This window comes from Centruroides sculpturatus, unplaced genomic scaffold, assembly GCF_000671375.1.
Source record: "Centruroides sculpturatus isolate CEXI.00-Female unplaced genomic scaffold, Cexi_2.0 scaffold784, whole genome shotgun sequence".
Lineage (NCBI taxonomy): Eukaryota > Metazoa > Arthropoda > Arachnida > Scorpiones > Buthidae > Centruroides > Centruroides sculpturatus.
The window spans coordinates 312,084-328,332 of record NW_019385141.1 but is presented as its reverse complement, the minus strand read 5'-3'; the positions used below and the strand labels follow the sequence as shown (position 1 = coordinate 328,332).

General features: G+C 31.8%; 1 protein-coding gene across 1 annotated transcript in view; it reads right to left on the bottom strand.

Moving 5' to 3' along the window:
- Positions 1 to 6,008: 6,008 nt before the first annotated feature.
- The window catches only part of LOC111635348 (CREB3 regulatory factor-like), an 89,373-nt gene continuing 79,132 nt past the window's right edge, over positions 6,009 to 16,249 (bottom strand). Inside the window, exon 8 of the mRNA XM_023380286.1 lies at positions 6,009 to 7,485. Within this exon, the coding sequence (XP_023236054.1) occupies positions 7,388 to 7,485 (98 nt within the window). The 3' untranslated portion in view covers positions 6,009 to 7,387. The remainder of the gene's footprint in view (positions 7,486 to 16,249) is intronic.

Genomic DNA, 16,249 nt, shown 5'->3' with positions numbered 1-16,249 from the left:
AAAAAGTATTTTTTGAAATCAATGTATTTATTAATTAAAGTTTACATCGTATGCAAACTAAGTAAAAAAATTAATATTTGCTGTCAGATTTTAGGTATAAAAGCAAAAAGTATTTGTTGCATATCTATTAGTTTGTTTCTTTTCAAAGTAATTATAACAGTTTTTTAAGACAGGAATAGTCATTATTATTATTAATGCTCATATTGTGTAATTAATTCTCTTTGAGGACAAGAAGCATTATAAGAATGTCTGCGAGAAGCTTATTTTATTTAAGGACCCATTAACTCTAGGAGGAGGTAGAGTGTACAACTCCTTAAATAAACAAGCTTCTTGCAGACATTCTCATAATACTTATCATTATGGGTTTATCCAGTCGACCATGAGCATATTGGATGCTAGTTAATGTTCTGTCAGTAAAATTTTGAAAAAGCCAGACGAAATACTAATAGTCAACTTGGCAGACAAGAATTAAACACCATCTAGAATTAGAAACACACTTTATATACTTTTAAAATAAAACTTGGTTTGAATATCGTGTGCTCTTAGATTCCTGTAAGTGTATAATTATCATATATAGTGAGAAAAAATATTTTTCTTTTGTCTGCAGCTTTAATAGTTTATTTTGAAACAACAAAAAAAATGGTGGAAATTTCCACTATTTGTTAAGGGACAGTTCATTATTTAACTGATAAATTAAAAAAAACTACATTTCTGCCTCAAATACCAACAAAATCCACAAGATGATATAATGGAATTACATTTAAGAAAAAAAATATAAATATATATATATTTTTACAAAAAGTTATAATATTGTGAAAGTCATCTTTATTGATATGTTATATATATCCTTCAATTAACGAGATTAGTTTGAATAACAATCATAGTTCTGGTATACATAATTTCTAAGTCTATATACAGAGTTATTTGTAATAATATTTTAGGAAAACATAAATAACTAACTGTAACAATTTTTTTAACATCTGGTAAATGTTTTGTGTATAATAAGCATATAAAACAAAAATATATAATAATCTTTTCTTTTTACAGTATGTAAATTGCCAGCATTTTTGCTAATATACAAAGCAGTACAGTTCTTAATTTTGTTGCTCTGACAGAAAGTGGCGAATAATGGTAAAATGGTAGAAAGTTTGATGCATTACTTTTTACAAGTCACACAGTCCTCCATTGGGGTCTCCTTCCGAAACTTTCTCCAGTATGCCATTGACGAATTCTGTCGTGCGTCCAGCCACTCTTGTAGGATCTGAAATATTTATAATTGCATCTTACTTCTTGATAGATGAAGGTTATATAAATCGATCTATAAATTTAATTTTTAAGGGTAACTAATACAAATTGTGTGACAACAGATGGAAACTCTTAACAACTTTATAGCAAGGAGTTTCCAAAGTGTATGAGTGTTACTTTTAATGCAATTCTGAGCAAATTCTATTAAAAATAATTCTGCCATTGTAGACCCCTTGCAACAAAAAATGGAACTACTTTTGAAACTGTAGAGATAAACATGCTTATAAAATTTTTAATTAATTGTAGACACCCTGGAGATAGATCAATAATGCTTCTTAACCTTGTAAATAAGCAGGACTTCTATACTGAATTTAAGGTGGTAGCTTTTAAGTCCTGTTTAACAATAAATGCAACAACATTTGTTTCCTATTTGTTAAAATCATATAGAGTTCTGAAAAGCTTGTAAACCCACATTAAATAAAATATAACTGTCTGAGGAGGGTCCATAGATGGTCAAATCATGTAATATAAAACATCAAATAAAATGAAACAGAGTTCTAAAAACTTTGTAGGCCTCCATATTGGTGATGAACAATATGGAGGCCTACAATTTTTCTTGTAACAATAAGATTCGTATATGTGGACATGTCAATTTGGAAATTTATGCTAATACAGTAGAGCGTCGGTTATCCGAAACATTGGTTAACTGAAAGCATTCCAGTCGGCAAATTTAAATTTTCGCTAGTGCTGTGGCGCTGCTATCTTGGGCTACTCCAATATTTTTATTGTTGGTGTGTGTGTTTCAGCTGGCAGCACTGGCACTTTTGTGTGGTGTTTTTCTGTGGACTGTGTGTCGTGCAGAATCGAACATTTTTGATACTAGATCAACTTCTAAAATATATATATATATACTTTTTGTGTTTATATTTTTCAATATATTTATTTTGTTTATAAAAAATAAAGAAATAATTTGTAACGCTTGATTATTATTTTAAAAAGTTTATGTTAGGCTTAACATCGATGAAAATTCAATGGGAAGCGACACGCAACGGAGAAAAATTTCAACATGGGATAGGTTAATATATTTTTTCGTACATAATTGGTTATTCAAAAAATAAGTTATCCGAACAACCCCAGTCCCCAATTGATTTGGATAAACAACGCTCTACTGTAATATCATGTAATTACAAGGTTACTGATAAGCTCTGCAAGTTCTCTTTGTCTGTTACATACTTGAGACTGGATAAGATCTTCCAGAATCATTGATGGAAAACAATAGCAACTACCTGGGAGGTTGAAAAACAAGGTGATAAGGAAGTGGCAGCTGGTTTTGGAATGTTGAGATGAATGAGTCAGTGTTTTCAGGCTCATCAGACAAGAAAAAAAAACAAAATGTTGATATATGGGAGTACATTCTAGACTTACATCTATAATAAATTTGAGGACAGGAGTTCATCACATTTAAAGAAAGGGCCTTCTTTTTTTCCGAAGTCCATCTCAATGCAAGAACTTACATTTGTGGTAAGTTCATTATCTCTTTGTCTCATGTATGGCCAGGAATGTTATAATATAACTTATTTTATAATTATATATAGTAGTCTGGTTAACTTGATATTAGATTGTGATGGTTGTCTTTCATGGCATTTTGCTTTAGAAACAAAATTGCTATTTCATAGGATAAAAATTTTTGTACTTAAGATAATGAAATTATTCAACTGAAATCAGTTTTATTTACAGGCTATAAGAGGAAATTAAATCTTGAGAGAAAAATCATGGTTTAGTTTATTGGTTTACAGCAACATGACAGATGGGAGATCTTTTATGGGAAACTGGCCCCTATTTAGGTGTTACTAATCTGGATAGCCTGTTAGCAAGGCACGAACCTGCAACGACTACCAGTGTTTGGTGGGCAAAAAATCAGATCCTGGAACATTGAAAATGGAACAAGAATCTTCCACCAGGGACACCAGGGAGAACCATTTCATGAATCCTATTGTTCTCCAAAAGAAACTCATCCCTGTAAAAATTATGAGTGCTATGGAAACAGCAAGAATAAGCAGAATTTTGAACAGCCTATATTTGTGAAAGGCTCCTACCATTCCACAAAACAAATATTTGGCTGGAAAAGCTGCAAGAGATACAGTAGAACAATTCTTTAATTTGAAACATTTATTACCAAATCAATATCTGATTGTAGTTTTAAAGCAGAGTTAGGATAGAAGAGGCAAAAGGGTACTAGTTGACTAGGTTAAAGGTGAAATTCAGAAAAGACAAAATATATTTTCTGTCTTTTTTACAGTGGAATCTATGATAGAGTTCAAGGGAAACTGAAAACAGGAAAAGGCAGATTTTGATAATTTTAAAAAATTATTTCCAAATACTCATAGAGAAAACTGAACTATTAAACAAATTCTAATTTATGTCTACAAAATAAAGAAAGAAAGAAAGTCTCTTGCAAATAGAACATTCCAAACTTTAGATGATTGCATGGATGCCATTATGAAACTGGATTCAATAATTAAGGGAAAATGTCTAGTGGAATTTCAAGGTCTCCTAAGCCCCAATTTTTCCAAAGAGAGGACCCTATTTCCAAGCCAATAAGATTGTCCTTGTACAAAGCATATTCATGCAAACAAGCTTCTTATTTGATATCTCAAAAGTTTTAACACTCGTTTAAGAACATAAATGCTCCCAAGGCAAAATGAATTTGAAGGTAAAGTGTTTTTTCTTATTAAAAACCATAATTTAAACATTTGCTGTGTCTGTAAGTCTTGATTCATCTCTAGTTTGTTTGGAAAGAGTCTTTTCATATTTTTCCAACGAATGTTTTAAAATTTAGTTTTTAATGACAATTCTTAGTTCTATTTGAAGTGCTCACTATTGATTGTCTAATCCAATCTCATTTTTATTTTTTAAAAGCATACTGCCTCCACTGCTGGTATGCTGATCTGGGAGGTCAACATGAAACAGCAGTATGTTCAGAAAATCCTGTTCTCTGATGCTGCCTTCTTGGCAGAGCTACAAACAGCCAGAATTTTCCAGGAATATCTCTCCCATTTTGTCATATTTTTTGTCTGCTTATTCTCCAGATTTGTGTTCTTTGAGCATTTGTGGGACTGGACAGGCTGCCAGCTTTGGCTATGTAAGAGCGAGAGTGACCTGGAGCAACAGTTGCAGGGTCTGCATCTTCACATGTATCCATGCAAGAGAAGGTTGTACAGGGTATAGAAATTTTTTATTAACTTGTTCCATTGTTTCAATATTGTAATTGCTTATTACCATATCTTTAACTGTATGAAAAGTATTGATTTACAATTCAGTTATTAGTTTAAAAATATTCAAATGATTTTAATACAGTAGAGCGTCGATTTTCCGAAAGTCAATCATCCGAAAGAATTCCAGTCAGCAAATTTAAATTTTCGCCAGTGCTGTGGCGCTTCAATCTTTGGCTATGTCTTGGGCTACTCAAATATTTTACGTTTTTGATACTAAATTAACATCTGAAGTATAATTTTTTATTGTTTTTATATTTTTCAATATATTTATTTTATTTGTACAAAATAAAAAAAATTAATTTTAACGATACAATAGTCTTTGTTAGGCGTAACATCGACGAAAATTCAACGCGAAGCGACACGCAACGGAGAAAAATTTCAACATGGGATAGGTTAAACTATTTTTTCGTACATAAATCGGTTATCTGAAATATCAGTTATACGAACAACCCCAGTCCCCAATTGATTCGGAAAATCGACGCTCTACTGTAATTATAAAACAGTGTTTTATAATTACAGTAGTTTTATAAAACAGTGTTTTATAAAACAGTGTTTTATAATTACAGTATATATTTTATATAATTCACTGGATTGCACACTTTNTATATATATATATATAATATAAACATATTTTTGAACATTTTATGTCAAAATATTATTTTTGAATATTTAATATAAATTTATTTACAGATTATTTGTACTAAAATATTTAACAACAATAACGAGGCAAGAATATAATTTACAAGTACAAAAATAATTTTTTTAGATCTTCTCATACAAGAGATTTCTCATAATTTGACATATTGCAAAATTTTATTACAAAGCACACAATTATTATTATATATTATACATTTGTGTAAAACGATAATTGAATCGTTGGTTGGAAAAATATTTAATATTTTAAACTGGACAGGGTAAGTTTTTTTCTCATTGGAAAAAACAGCTTAATGAAATGAGTGCATTTTATTTTTTTGTTGTAAATTTGCAAATTCTATTTATGCTATGTTCAGAATTTTAAATATAATGCATGGGAATGAATGCAAATTTAATATGCAGACAAGTCTTATGAAAAATTCTCAGAGTTCAGAAAATATCACAGATTTTTACACACTAGTTGAATTTTAAATCTATAGTACGGCATGCGTAATTGCAAGGATGCAATTTATTTAAAATTTTGTGGAATTTTAAAAATGCGTTTCGATCCTTTTCTCTAGTTTGATCTAATAAATTTTGTATTTCTAATATATATATATTTAGTTTTATTTATTAAAACTTTCCAAATTAATTTTCTTTTCCAACAAATAATTCAATTATTATTAAAAATATGAAATTTCCATTATTTTCCAATGATAAATCTTTATTAAACTGAGTTAAAACAATCTTATTTATTAATTATATATACACATTTATATAAATTCATTATATTATAAACTTTTTCAAGAGAATTTAGAATAAATAATTTGTAGTAAAACTTTTAAAAGAAATTATTCTAAAGATGACTAGGGTTAACAAATTTATATATATAATATTTTTTTAGCTTCTTTTTATCACAAAAATGAATTCAGATTTATGTTAAAACGTTTATATCATCAATTAAATTTAATTTGTGGGCACATTGAAGAATTAACAAAAAACAAGTTAAGGCAATATATTAATATATTATTTGATTCCTAGTATGATAATCTGACATTCGTCTGATTTACAAAAAAGTATTTTTTGAAATCAATGTATTTATTAATTAAAGTTTACATCGTATGCAAACTAAGTAAAAAAATTAATATTTGCTGTCAGATTTTAGGTATAAAAGCAAAAAGTATTTGTTGCATATCTATTAGTTTGTTTCTTTTCAAAGTAATTATAACAGTTTTTTAAGACAGGAATAGTCATTATTATTATTAATGCTCATATTGTGTAATTAATTCTCTTTGAGGACAAGAAGCATTATAAGAATGTCTGCGAGAAGCTTATTTTATTTAAGGACCCATTAACTCTAGGAGGAGGTAGAGTGTACAACTCCTTAAATAAACAAGCTTCTTGCAGACATTCTCATAATACTTATCATTATGGGTTTATCCAGTCGACCATGAGCATATTGGATGCTAGTTAATGTTCTGTCAGTAAAATTTTGAAAAAGCCAGACGAAATACTAATAGTCAACTTGGCAGACAAGAATTAAACACCATCTAGAATTAGAAACACACTTTATATACTTTTAAAATAAAACTTGGTTTGAATATCGTGTGCTCTAAGATTCCTGTAAGTGTATAATTATCATATATAGTGAGAAAAAATATTTTTCTTTTGTCTGCAGCTTTAATAGTTTATTTTGAAACAACAAAAAAAATGGTGGAAATTTCCACTATTTGTTAAGGGACAGTTCATTATTTAACTGATAAATTAAAAAAAACTACATTTCTGCCTCAAATACCAACAAAATCCACAAGATGATATAATGGAATTACATTTAAGAAAAAAAATATAAATATATATATATTTTTACAAAAAGTTATAATATTGTGAAAGTCATCTTTATTGATATGTTATATATATCCTTCAATTAACGAGATTAGTTTGAATAACAATCATAGTTCTGGTATACATAATTTCTAAGTCTATATACAGAGTTATTTGTAATAATATTTTAGGAAAACATAAATAACTAACTGTAACAATTTTTTTAACATCTGGTAAATGTTTTGTGTATAATAAGCATATAAAACAAAAATATATAATAATCTTTTCTTTTTACAGTATGTAAATTGCCAGCATTTTTGCTAATATACAAAGCAGTACAGTTCTTAATTTTGTTGCTCTGACAGAAAGTGGCGAATAATGGTAAAATGGTAGAAAGTTTGATGCATTACTTTTTACAAGTCACACAGTCCTCCATTGGGGTCTCCTTCCGAAACTTTCTCCAGTATGCCATTGACGAATTCTGTCGTGCGTCCAGCCACTCTTGTAGGATCTGAAATATTTATAATTGCATCTTACTTCTTGATAGATGAAGGTTATATAAATCGATCTATAAATTTAATTTTTAAGGGTAACTAATACAAATTGTGTGACAACAGATGGAAACTCTTAACAACTTTATAGCAAGGAGTTTCCAAAGTGTATGAGTGTTACTTTTAATGCAATTCTGAGCAAATTCTATTAAAAATAATTCTGCCATTGTAGACCCCTTGCAACAAAAAATGGAACTACTTTTGAAACTGTAGAGATAAACATGCTTATAAAATTTTTAATTAATTGTAGACACCCTGGAGATAGATCAATAATGCTTCTTAACCTTGTAAATAAGCAGGACTTCTATACTGAATTTAAGGTGGTAGCTTTTAAGTCCTGTTTAACAATAAATGCAACAACATTTGTTTCCTATTTGTTAAAATCATATAGAGTTCTGAAAAGCTTGTAAACCCACATTAAATAAAATATAACTGTCTGAGGAGGGTCCATAGATGGTCAAATCATGTAATATAAAACATCAAATAAAATGAAACAGAGTTCTAAAAACTTTGTAGGCCTCCATATTGGTGATGAACAATATGGAGGCCTACAATTTTTCTTGTAACAATAAGATTCGTATATGTGGACATGTCAATTTGGAAATTTATGCTAATACAGTAGAGCGTCGGTTATCCGAAACATTGGTTAACTGAAAGCATTCCAGTCGGCAAATTTAAATTTTCGCTAGTGCTGTGGCGCTGCTATCTTGGGCTACTCCAATATTTTTATTGTTGGTGTGTGTGTTTCAGCTGGCAGCACTGGCACTTTTGTGTGGTGTTTTTCTGTGGACTGTGTGTCGTGCAGAATCGAACATTTTTGATACTAGATCAACTTCTAAAATATATATATATATACTTTTTGTGTTTATATTTTTCAATATATTTATTTTGTTTATAAAAAATAAAGAAATAATTTGTAACGCTTGATTATTATTTTAAAAAGTTTATGTTAGGCTTAACATCGATGAAAATTCAATGGGAAGCGACACGCAACGGAGAAAAATTTCAACATGGGATAGGTTAATATATTTTTTCGTACATAATTGGTTATTCAAAAAATAAGTTATCCGAACAACCCCAGTCCCCAATTGATTTGGATAAACAACGCTCTACTGTAATATCATGTAATTACAAGGTTACTGATAAGCTCTGCAAGTTCTCTTTGTCTGTTACATACTTGAGACTGGATAAGATCTTCCAGAATCATTGATGGAAAACAATAGCAACTACCTGGGAGGTTGAAAAACAAGGTGATAAGGAAGTGGCAGCTGGTTTTGGAATGTTGAGATGAATGAGTCAGTGTTTTCAGGCTCATCAGACAAGAAAAAAAAACAAAATGTTGATATATGGGAGTACATTCTAGACTTACATCTATAATAAATTTGAGGACAGGAGTTCATCACATTTAAAGAAAGGGCCTTCTTTTTTTCCGAAGTCCATCTCAATGCAAGAACTTACATTTGTGGTAAGTTCATTATCTCTTTGTCTCATGTATGGCCAGGAATGTTATAATATAACTTATTTTATAATTATATATAGTAGTCTGGTTAACTTGATATTAGATTGTGATGGTTGTCTTTCATGGCATTTTGCTTTAGAAACAAAATTGCTATTTCATAGGATAAAAATTTTTGTACTTAAGATAATGAAATTATTCAACTGAAATCAGTTTTATTTACAGGCTATAAGAGGAAATTAAATCTTGAGAGAAAAATCATGGTTTAGTTTATTGGTTTACAGCAACATGACAGATGGGAGATCTTTTATGGGAAACTGGCCCCTATTTAGGTGTTACTAATCTGGATAGCCTGTTAGCAAGGCACGAACCTGCAACTGACTACCAGTGTTTGGTGGGCAAAAAATCAGATCCTGGAACATTGAAAATGGAACAAGAATCTTCCACCAGGGACACCAGGGAGAACCATTTCATGAATCCTATTGTTCTCCAAAAGAAACTCATCCCTGTAAAAATTATGAGTGCTATGGAAACAGCAAGAATAAGCAGAATTTTGAACAGCCTATATTTGTGAAAGGCTCCTACCATTCCACAAAACAAATATTTGGCTGGAAAAGCTGCAAGAGATACAGTAGAACAATTCTTTAATTTGAAACATTTATTACCAAATCAATATCTGATTGTAGTTTTAAAGCAGAGTTAGGATAGAAGAGGCAAAAGGGTACTAGTTGACTAGGTTAAAGGTGAAATTCAGAAAAGACAAAATATATTTTCTGTCTTTTTTACAGTGGAATCTATGATAGAGTTCAAGGGAAACTGAAAACAGGAAAAGGCAGATTTTGATAATTTTAAAAAATTATTTCCAAATACTCATAGAGAAAACTGAACTATTAAACAAATTCTAATTTATGTCTACAAAATAAAGAAAGAAAGAAAGTCTCTTGCAAATAGAACATTCCAAACTTTAGATGATTGCATGGATGCCATTATGAAACTGGATTCAATAATTAAGGGAAAATGTCTAGTGGAATTTCAAGGTCTCCTAAGCCCCAATTTTTCCAAAGAGAGGACCCTATTTCCAAGCCAATAAGATTGTCCTTGTACAAAGCATATTCATGCAAACAAGCTTCTTATTTGATATCTCAAAAGTTTTAACACTCGTTTAAGAACATAAATGCTCCCAAGGCAAAATGAATTTGAAGGTAAAGTGTTTTTTCTTATTAAAAACCATAATTTAAACATTTGCTGTGTCTGTAAGTCTTGATTCATCTCTAGTTTGTTTGGAAAGAGTCTTTTCATATTTTTCCAACGAATGTTTTAAAATTTAGTTTTTAATGACAATTCTTAGTTCTATTTGAAGTGCTCACTATTGATTGTCTAATCCAATCTCATTTTTATTTTTTAAAAGCATACTGCCTCCACTGCTGGTATGCTGATCTGGGAGGTCAACATGAAACAGCAGTATGTTCAGAAAATCCTGTTCTCTGATGCTGCCTTCTTGGCAGAGCTACAAACAGCCAGAATTTTCCAGGAATATCTCTCCCATTTTGTCATATTTTTTGTCTGCTTATTCTCCAGATTTGTGTTCTTTGAGCATTTGTGGGACTGGACAGGCTGCCAGCTTTGGCTATGTAAGAGCGAGAGTGACCTGGAGCAACAGTTGCAGGGTCTGCATCTTCACATGTATCCATGCAAGAGAAGGTTGTACAGGGTATAGAAATTTTTTATTAACTTGTTCCATTGTTTCAATATTGTAATTGCTTATTACCATATCTTTAACTGTATGAAAAGTATTGATTTACAATTCAGTTATTAGTTTAAAAATATTCAAATGATTTTAATACAGTAGAGCGTCGATTTTCCGAAAGTCAATCATCCGAAAGAATTCCAGTCAGCAAATTTAAATTTTCGCCAGTGCTGTGGCGCTTCAATCTTTGGCTATGTCTTGGGCTACTCAAATATTTTACGTTTTTGATNGAGTAAGTGCTCTCAAGAGCCCCACTAAGGGATATGAATGCAGCTAGATGATGGAACATTGTACATGTGTGAATGAGTTGGTGCGGGTTGCAAGGCCAGTTGTACTCTTCAAGAATAGCAGCTCTCATTAAACTATCCCTAATGTGATTGTACCTATTGCAGTGAAAAACTAAGTACAATAGAACTTCACATTATAAACAGTAACATCTTTTCTTTTCTTACATATTTACCTTGTGCCATGTTTCTTAAAATGTACTCCACACACTCTTGTGGGATTGCTCTTCTTTTCAGATGGGGAAATGTCTTTGTCAACTGGAGTGGATGAGTGCATTTCCTGGCTGACCCATTTTTGGTGAAATAACACTTTTCTTGTATTTTTCGATAATTCATTCTGACACTCAAAAGAAATTCTAGTGATTCTTTCCCCCAGCTTCACCATAGAGAATAAAGGAATTCCATTCAGCAATTTCCCAGCAAATGGAAAAATATCTTTTCATAGCACTTTTTCTTTGTTTTATGGGGATCGGATATGCTGACTTATGCCAATCTGCATGATCAACGCCTCCCATTTTGTCGTTATAATCCAAAACTATCTTTGGCTTTATTATTTTTCCCCATTTTTCAGTATCCACCATGTCTATGGTGTACACTGTTGGTTGACAAAGGACCATGTCCTTTTTGTCTTTTCATCGTAAAGCAAGGACTTTTCCTCTTCTACAAATGTAAACACAAATTTCTCTTTTCAGCAACTTACGTTTTAGGGTGAGTGACATGTCTTTGAGTGTAATTTTCACCGTACATATCCGTAGAATTTGGAATTATAAAATCTGCCAGCTGTGGGGATTTATAAAAATTGTCCATTGTCGGGCAGTACCCTTGTTTCAGGCGTGATTTAGTAAGGGTCAGAACCACTTTAATAGATACAGAAAAACTTGTGAACTCTGTGTCAAACTCTGTACCTTTCCTAGTGTAAATAATTATAGACTACACGTATAGACCACTAATAGATTTGTATGGCATATAAAACTTTATTCCTTATTTCAAATCTGCCCCTTTTCAAGTGGAATATACCAAACTATCCAAGTCAGCTCTTGTCCATGTTAATAACCCTTTCTGGAATGTAAGAGTGAAATTTATTCTGTAGATACCAGTACACTTGCCAAATCTTGTTTAGCTTTGGACACAGGTGATTTGAGGAATTGTAAGCTTCGTTGTCAGAAAAGTTTAGACATCTTTTGATCTGGCAGAATCTTTTGTAGGACATAACTTGATTGAAAAATAGAGATGCAATGCTTCCTTGGCAAGATCAATACATCTGTACAACATTTTGCAAAATTGAAAGCACAAAGAAAATTTGAAGTTTGCTGCATGTTGGAGGAAGAATATTAGGATCTCAGGTAGATGTGCACAGATTGATGTATTTTACAGTTTCCTTTTGTACGGTATCCGGTAAATTGTTTTCAAAAAAAGTATTCAAATATTTGCAGATCATTGTCACCATAATCAACAGTTAGACCAGGATTTCCAGAAAATGTAAACAGAGATGCAGTGGGAGAAATGAAAGCCATGTCGACATTTTGCCATATTCTCACCCAAGATAAATCCATTTCACTTCCATCCACACTTTCCTCTTTGGTGGTAGATGGAGCAATAGAATTGCTGCCAGATTCTGAAACCGATATGTCTGTTTCACTAAAATCAAAATTGTTTTTGCTGTCCATCAATTTTATTCAAAAACTATGATGATATCATATAGATATAACTAAGTAAATGCCACCAAGTGACAAAATTTAGGCAAAGTTTTTCTTATAAAAAGAAAAATCATATAAAGATATTATACAGGGAATGAAAAAAATTTACAGTCCAAGTTAACTTCGAATATGGCTTTACTGGGCAAGGACTATTGGTTCTAAAGATATGTGCAGCTAGGACTAAATTAGAATTTCTTAGTCAATGCTTCAACAACAGGATTTTCCCAATGTCAATTTTTTGAATCCTGTTGGGTGGTTTACTGTTGGAAAGCTGTATTCGAAAAGTGGAAAAATCTTGTAAATGTGAATCTCTACTCCCACACTTAAGATACCTATGCCTCAGAAAAGCTATCAGATCCACAAGACAACACTTGTACTGTACTGTACATGCTGGTAAATGGTCTAACAACCCTCACCAAAGGAACCTTGGAGTACTGGCACAGGTGAACATATGGGTTATTACCCATTACTTCACCTGTGCCAGTACTCCAAGGTTCCTTTTTTTAGCTAACCTAGCAGAGAAACTACAAGCTTAGGTACAAACAAAATATGTCAACAAGCTTAAATGGAATTTTTGCAAACAAGGAATCAAAAATTGGATTCACAGCAACTCCATAATTACCTCCTGAGACAATCTATCTCCTCCAAAAGGCATCTTGGATCTGTTACAGTTTGGCCCACTCTATGCCTATTCTCCTCGCACAGTCAAAGTTAACTCAGGATGGTACATTAGGAGGTTAGGGATACTGTCCAATGTCGGAATTCTTCTCACAATTTTTCAGGTTGATCCAATGCTAATTTTGGCCACCTTGAGCTTCTGGTTTTTGTCCTGTGGATAAAATGATGTCGGAGAAGATTGACAACCCCCACTACAGAGGAAGCCAAACTGAAATTGATGAAAGTGCGAAAGTTTTTGGAAAAAGACAAAATAACAATATGCCATATCATTGCACTAGACAACATGCTAGAAAGAATTAGCAGAGGGACAAAGCAACAGATGTTGGTCAATCACTTCTTCAGCCCTGGTAATTAAAGGTAAGACATTAAATGCATATTATCTTTTTATGAAACATTTATCGTAATGGGAAAGACAATTCAAACCAAGCATGGGAAAAGTATACATTTTATACTCTCAATGCATTTTTCCTCTCTTGTATAAAATATGTGTAGGCTATGCAGTTTGACCAGAAATGAGCCATTACACAGAAAAAAAGTAGATTTTTGTTGTTTAATTAAAATGATTGAGTTTTAAATATGTAAAATACATCAAAAAGAAACTAGAATGTTTTAATACTTCTGCCTCGTCCAGTCACGAGTTTTAAATATGTAAAATATTATAGGCCATTACAAAACTATGTATTTTTTTAATTATTGACCAGAGGACGTTTTAAACCATTTATACATAATTTTGCAGATTTTCCTTTTGTCTCTAACAAAAGGCCATCTCTGCAAGGAAGACCATTTCTTCCCAGCAATTGGACATGGCAGAAGCAAAAAAGAAGTTTGTTTATTCTACGAGTTTTAAATTGTTTTCCATTTTCTCGGTATACCTTATTTGGTTCACAACACACTTAATTTTTTCTCTATATTATGTGCTATTCTGAAATAAATTAATTATTTCATATCACAATGCTATAAACTTTTTTTGACAGATTGCCAAATTTGCAATCAAACAAACTGCAGCATCTTAACAAGGTATGGCTGTATTTTACAGTTTAAGAATTATCTTCCCATATCAAGCTTAAATCGAGATACTACAAGAATGTGCGCTTTTGTTTTGTCGCAAGTCAGGGAAAGATGCAAATTTGACTTAATAAAAAAAGAAAAAAGTTTGTTTTAAAGGGACTGTAAATTTCGGGCATATTCTTAGGTACAAAACTAAACAGTAATACACTTAAAACCAGTCTAATTTTACAACTTAGAATCGAGTAAATTTCACCAAATGTCATCTGCACTTTTACTCCACATCACCCTATACTAAATTTGGTCATGACTTTCCCAATACAGTAGAGCGTCGTTTATCTGAAAGAATTCCAGTTGGCAAATTTAAATTTTTGCTAGTGCTGTGGTGCTGCAGTCTTTGGCTATGTCTTGGGCTACTCAAATATGTTACATTTTTTATACTAAATTAACTTCTGAAGTATAATTTTTTATTGTTTTTATATTTTTCAATATATTTATTTTGTTTGTACAAAATAAAAAAAATTAATTTTAACGATACAATAGTCTTTGTTAGGCGTAACATCGACGAAAATTCAACGCGAAGCGACACGCAACGGAGAAAAATTTCAACATGGGATAGGTTAAACTATTTTTTCGTACATAAATCGGTTATCTGAAATATCAGTTATACGAACAACCCCAGTCCCCAATTGATTCGGAAAATCGACGCTCTACTGTAATTATAAAACAGTGTTTTATAATTACAGTATATATTTTATATAATTCACTGGATTGCACACTTTAGTAAAACTTGTGAAAAAAGTTGGAAAGAAGGAAGACGAACCCACAACATCAAGCTTTACAACCTGGTTATGCCTACTCATTATGATTTGCACAGCAAAGTTCAAATGAGAACTTCTCGTAAACTACTGCTCCTTGGAAGGAATTGGAATATATAATACTAAAATATATCCAAATTTCGACATCCTGGGTTTTAATATATCCTTGTTAGATATTTTTGTTGTGATTGATTTTATAATTGCATGATTATTAACTCACTGTACAGTTTAATTTTAATTATCTTCAAAATATAACCCTCCTGCATCAACACACTGCTGCCAGTACTTTTTCCAGTCTTCATACATCCCATGGAAGTTAAGGCTGCTATACACCATGGGTTAATCCTTCGAGACTGCCTGTCCTTGAGGAACTTCAGAATTTTTTATTGCCCACAAACGAAGAAAAGCTCTCAATAGAGGTGTAGCTAGAGCGGGGGAAGAAGGGCACGTCCCCCGGTAGCCACTCGCAGAGGGGTACCAAATGGTCTCCAAGACAAACAAGTTTTGTTTCTGGAGGGGAGGGGGCGAGGGAGGGGGTCGCAAATATAGTGTCGTACCTCGGGAACCAGTTATGTTCGCTACGTCATTGTCAATCAGTCAGTCAGTCGGCCATTTAAAATACAAAGAACTAAATAAAATGCTTAATTTTTCGTCTTATTTTATTGTTAAAAATTTAAGCTTACCTTAACAATTTGAAGTACCACAACTTTGGTACGTATATCTCATCAGTTCCTGCTCCCGATTTGATTGATGCTTTAACTTTTTTCATTTCTTTTCTGTATGCGCTTCTGATATTGTTTATTTTTTTATAACGCTTTCTTTATCGGCCTTTGGTTCCATTTCTTTTAGTTTTTCGATTAAACGGAGATAAGCAGCTTCTTTCTTGCGTCTATTGTGGTATTCTTTATTTTTAATATGCCAAAGGCATGGTTCGCTCTCGTAAATTTTTAAAAATTCCTCCAAATTTTCACGTGACATTGTTCTAACTACTGAACGATATACGACGGCACACACGTTTTGGTGGGTCTACTCAGTCTGA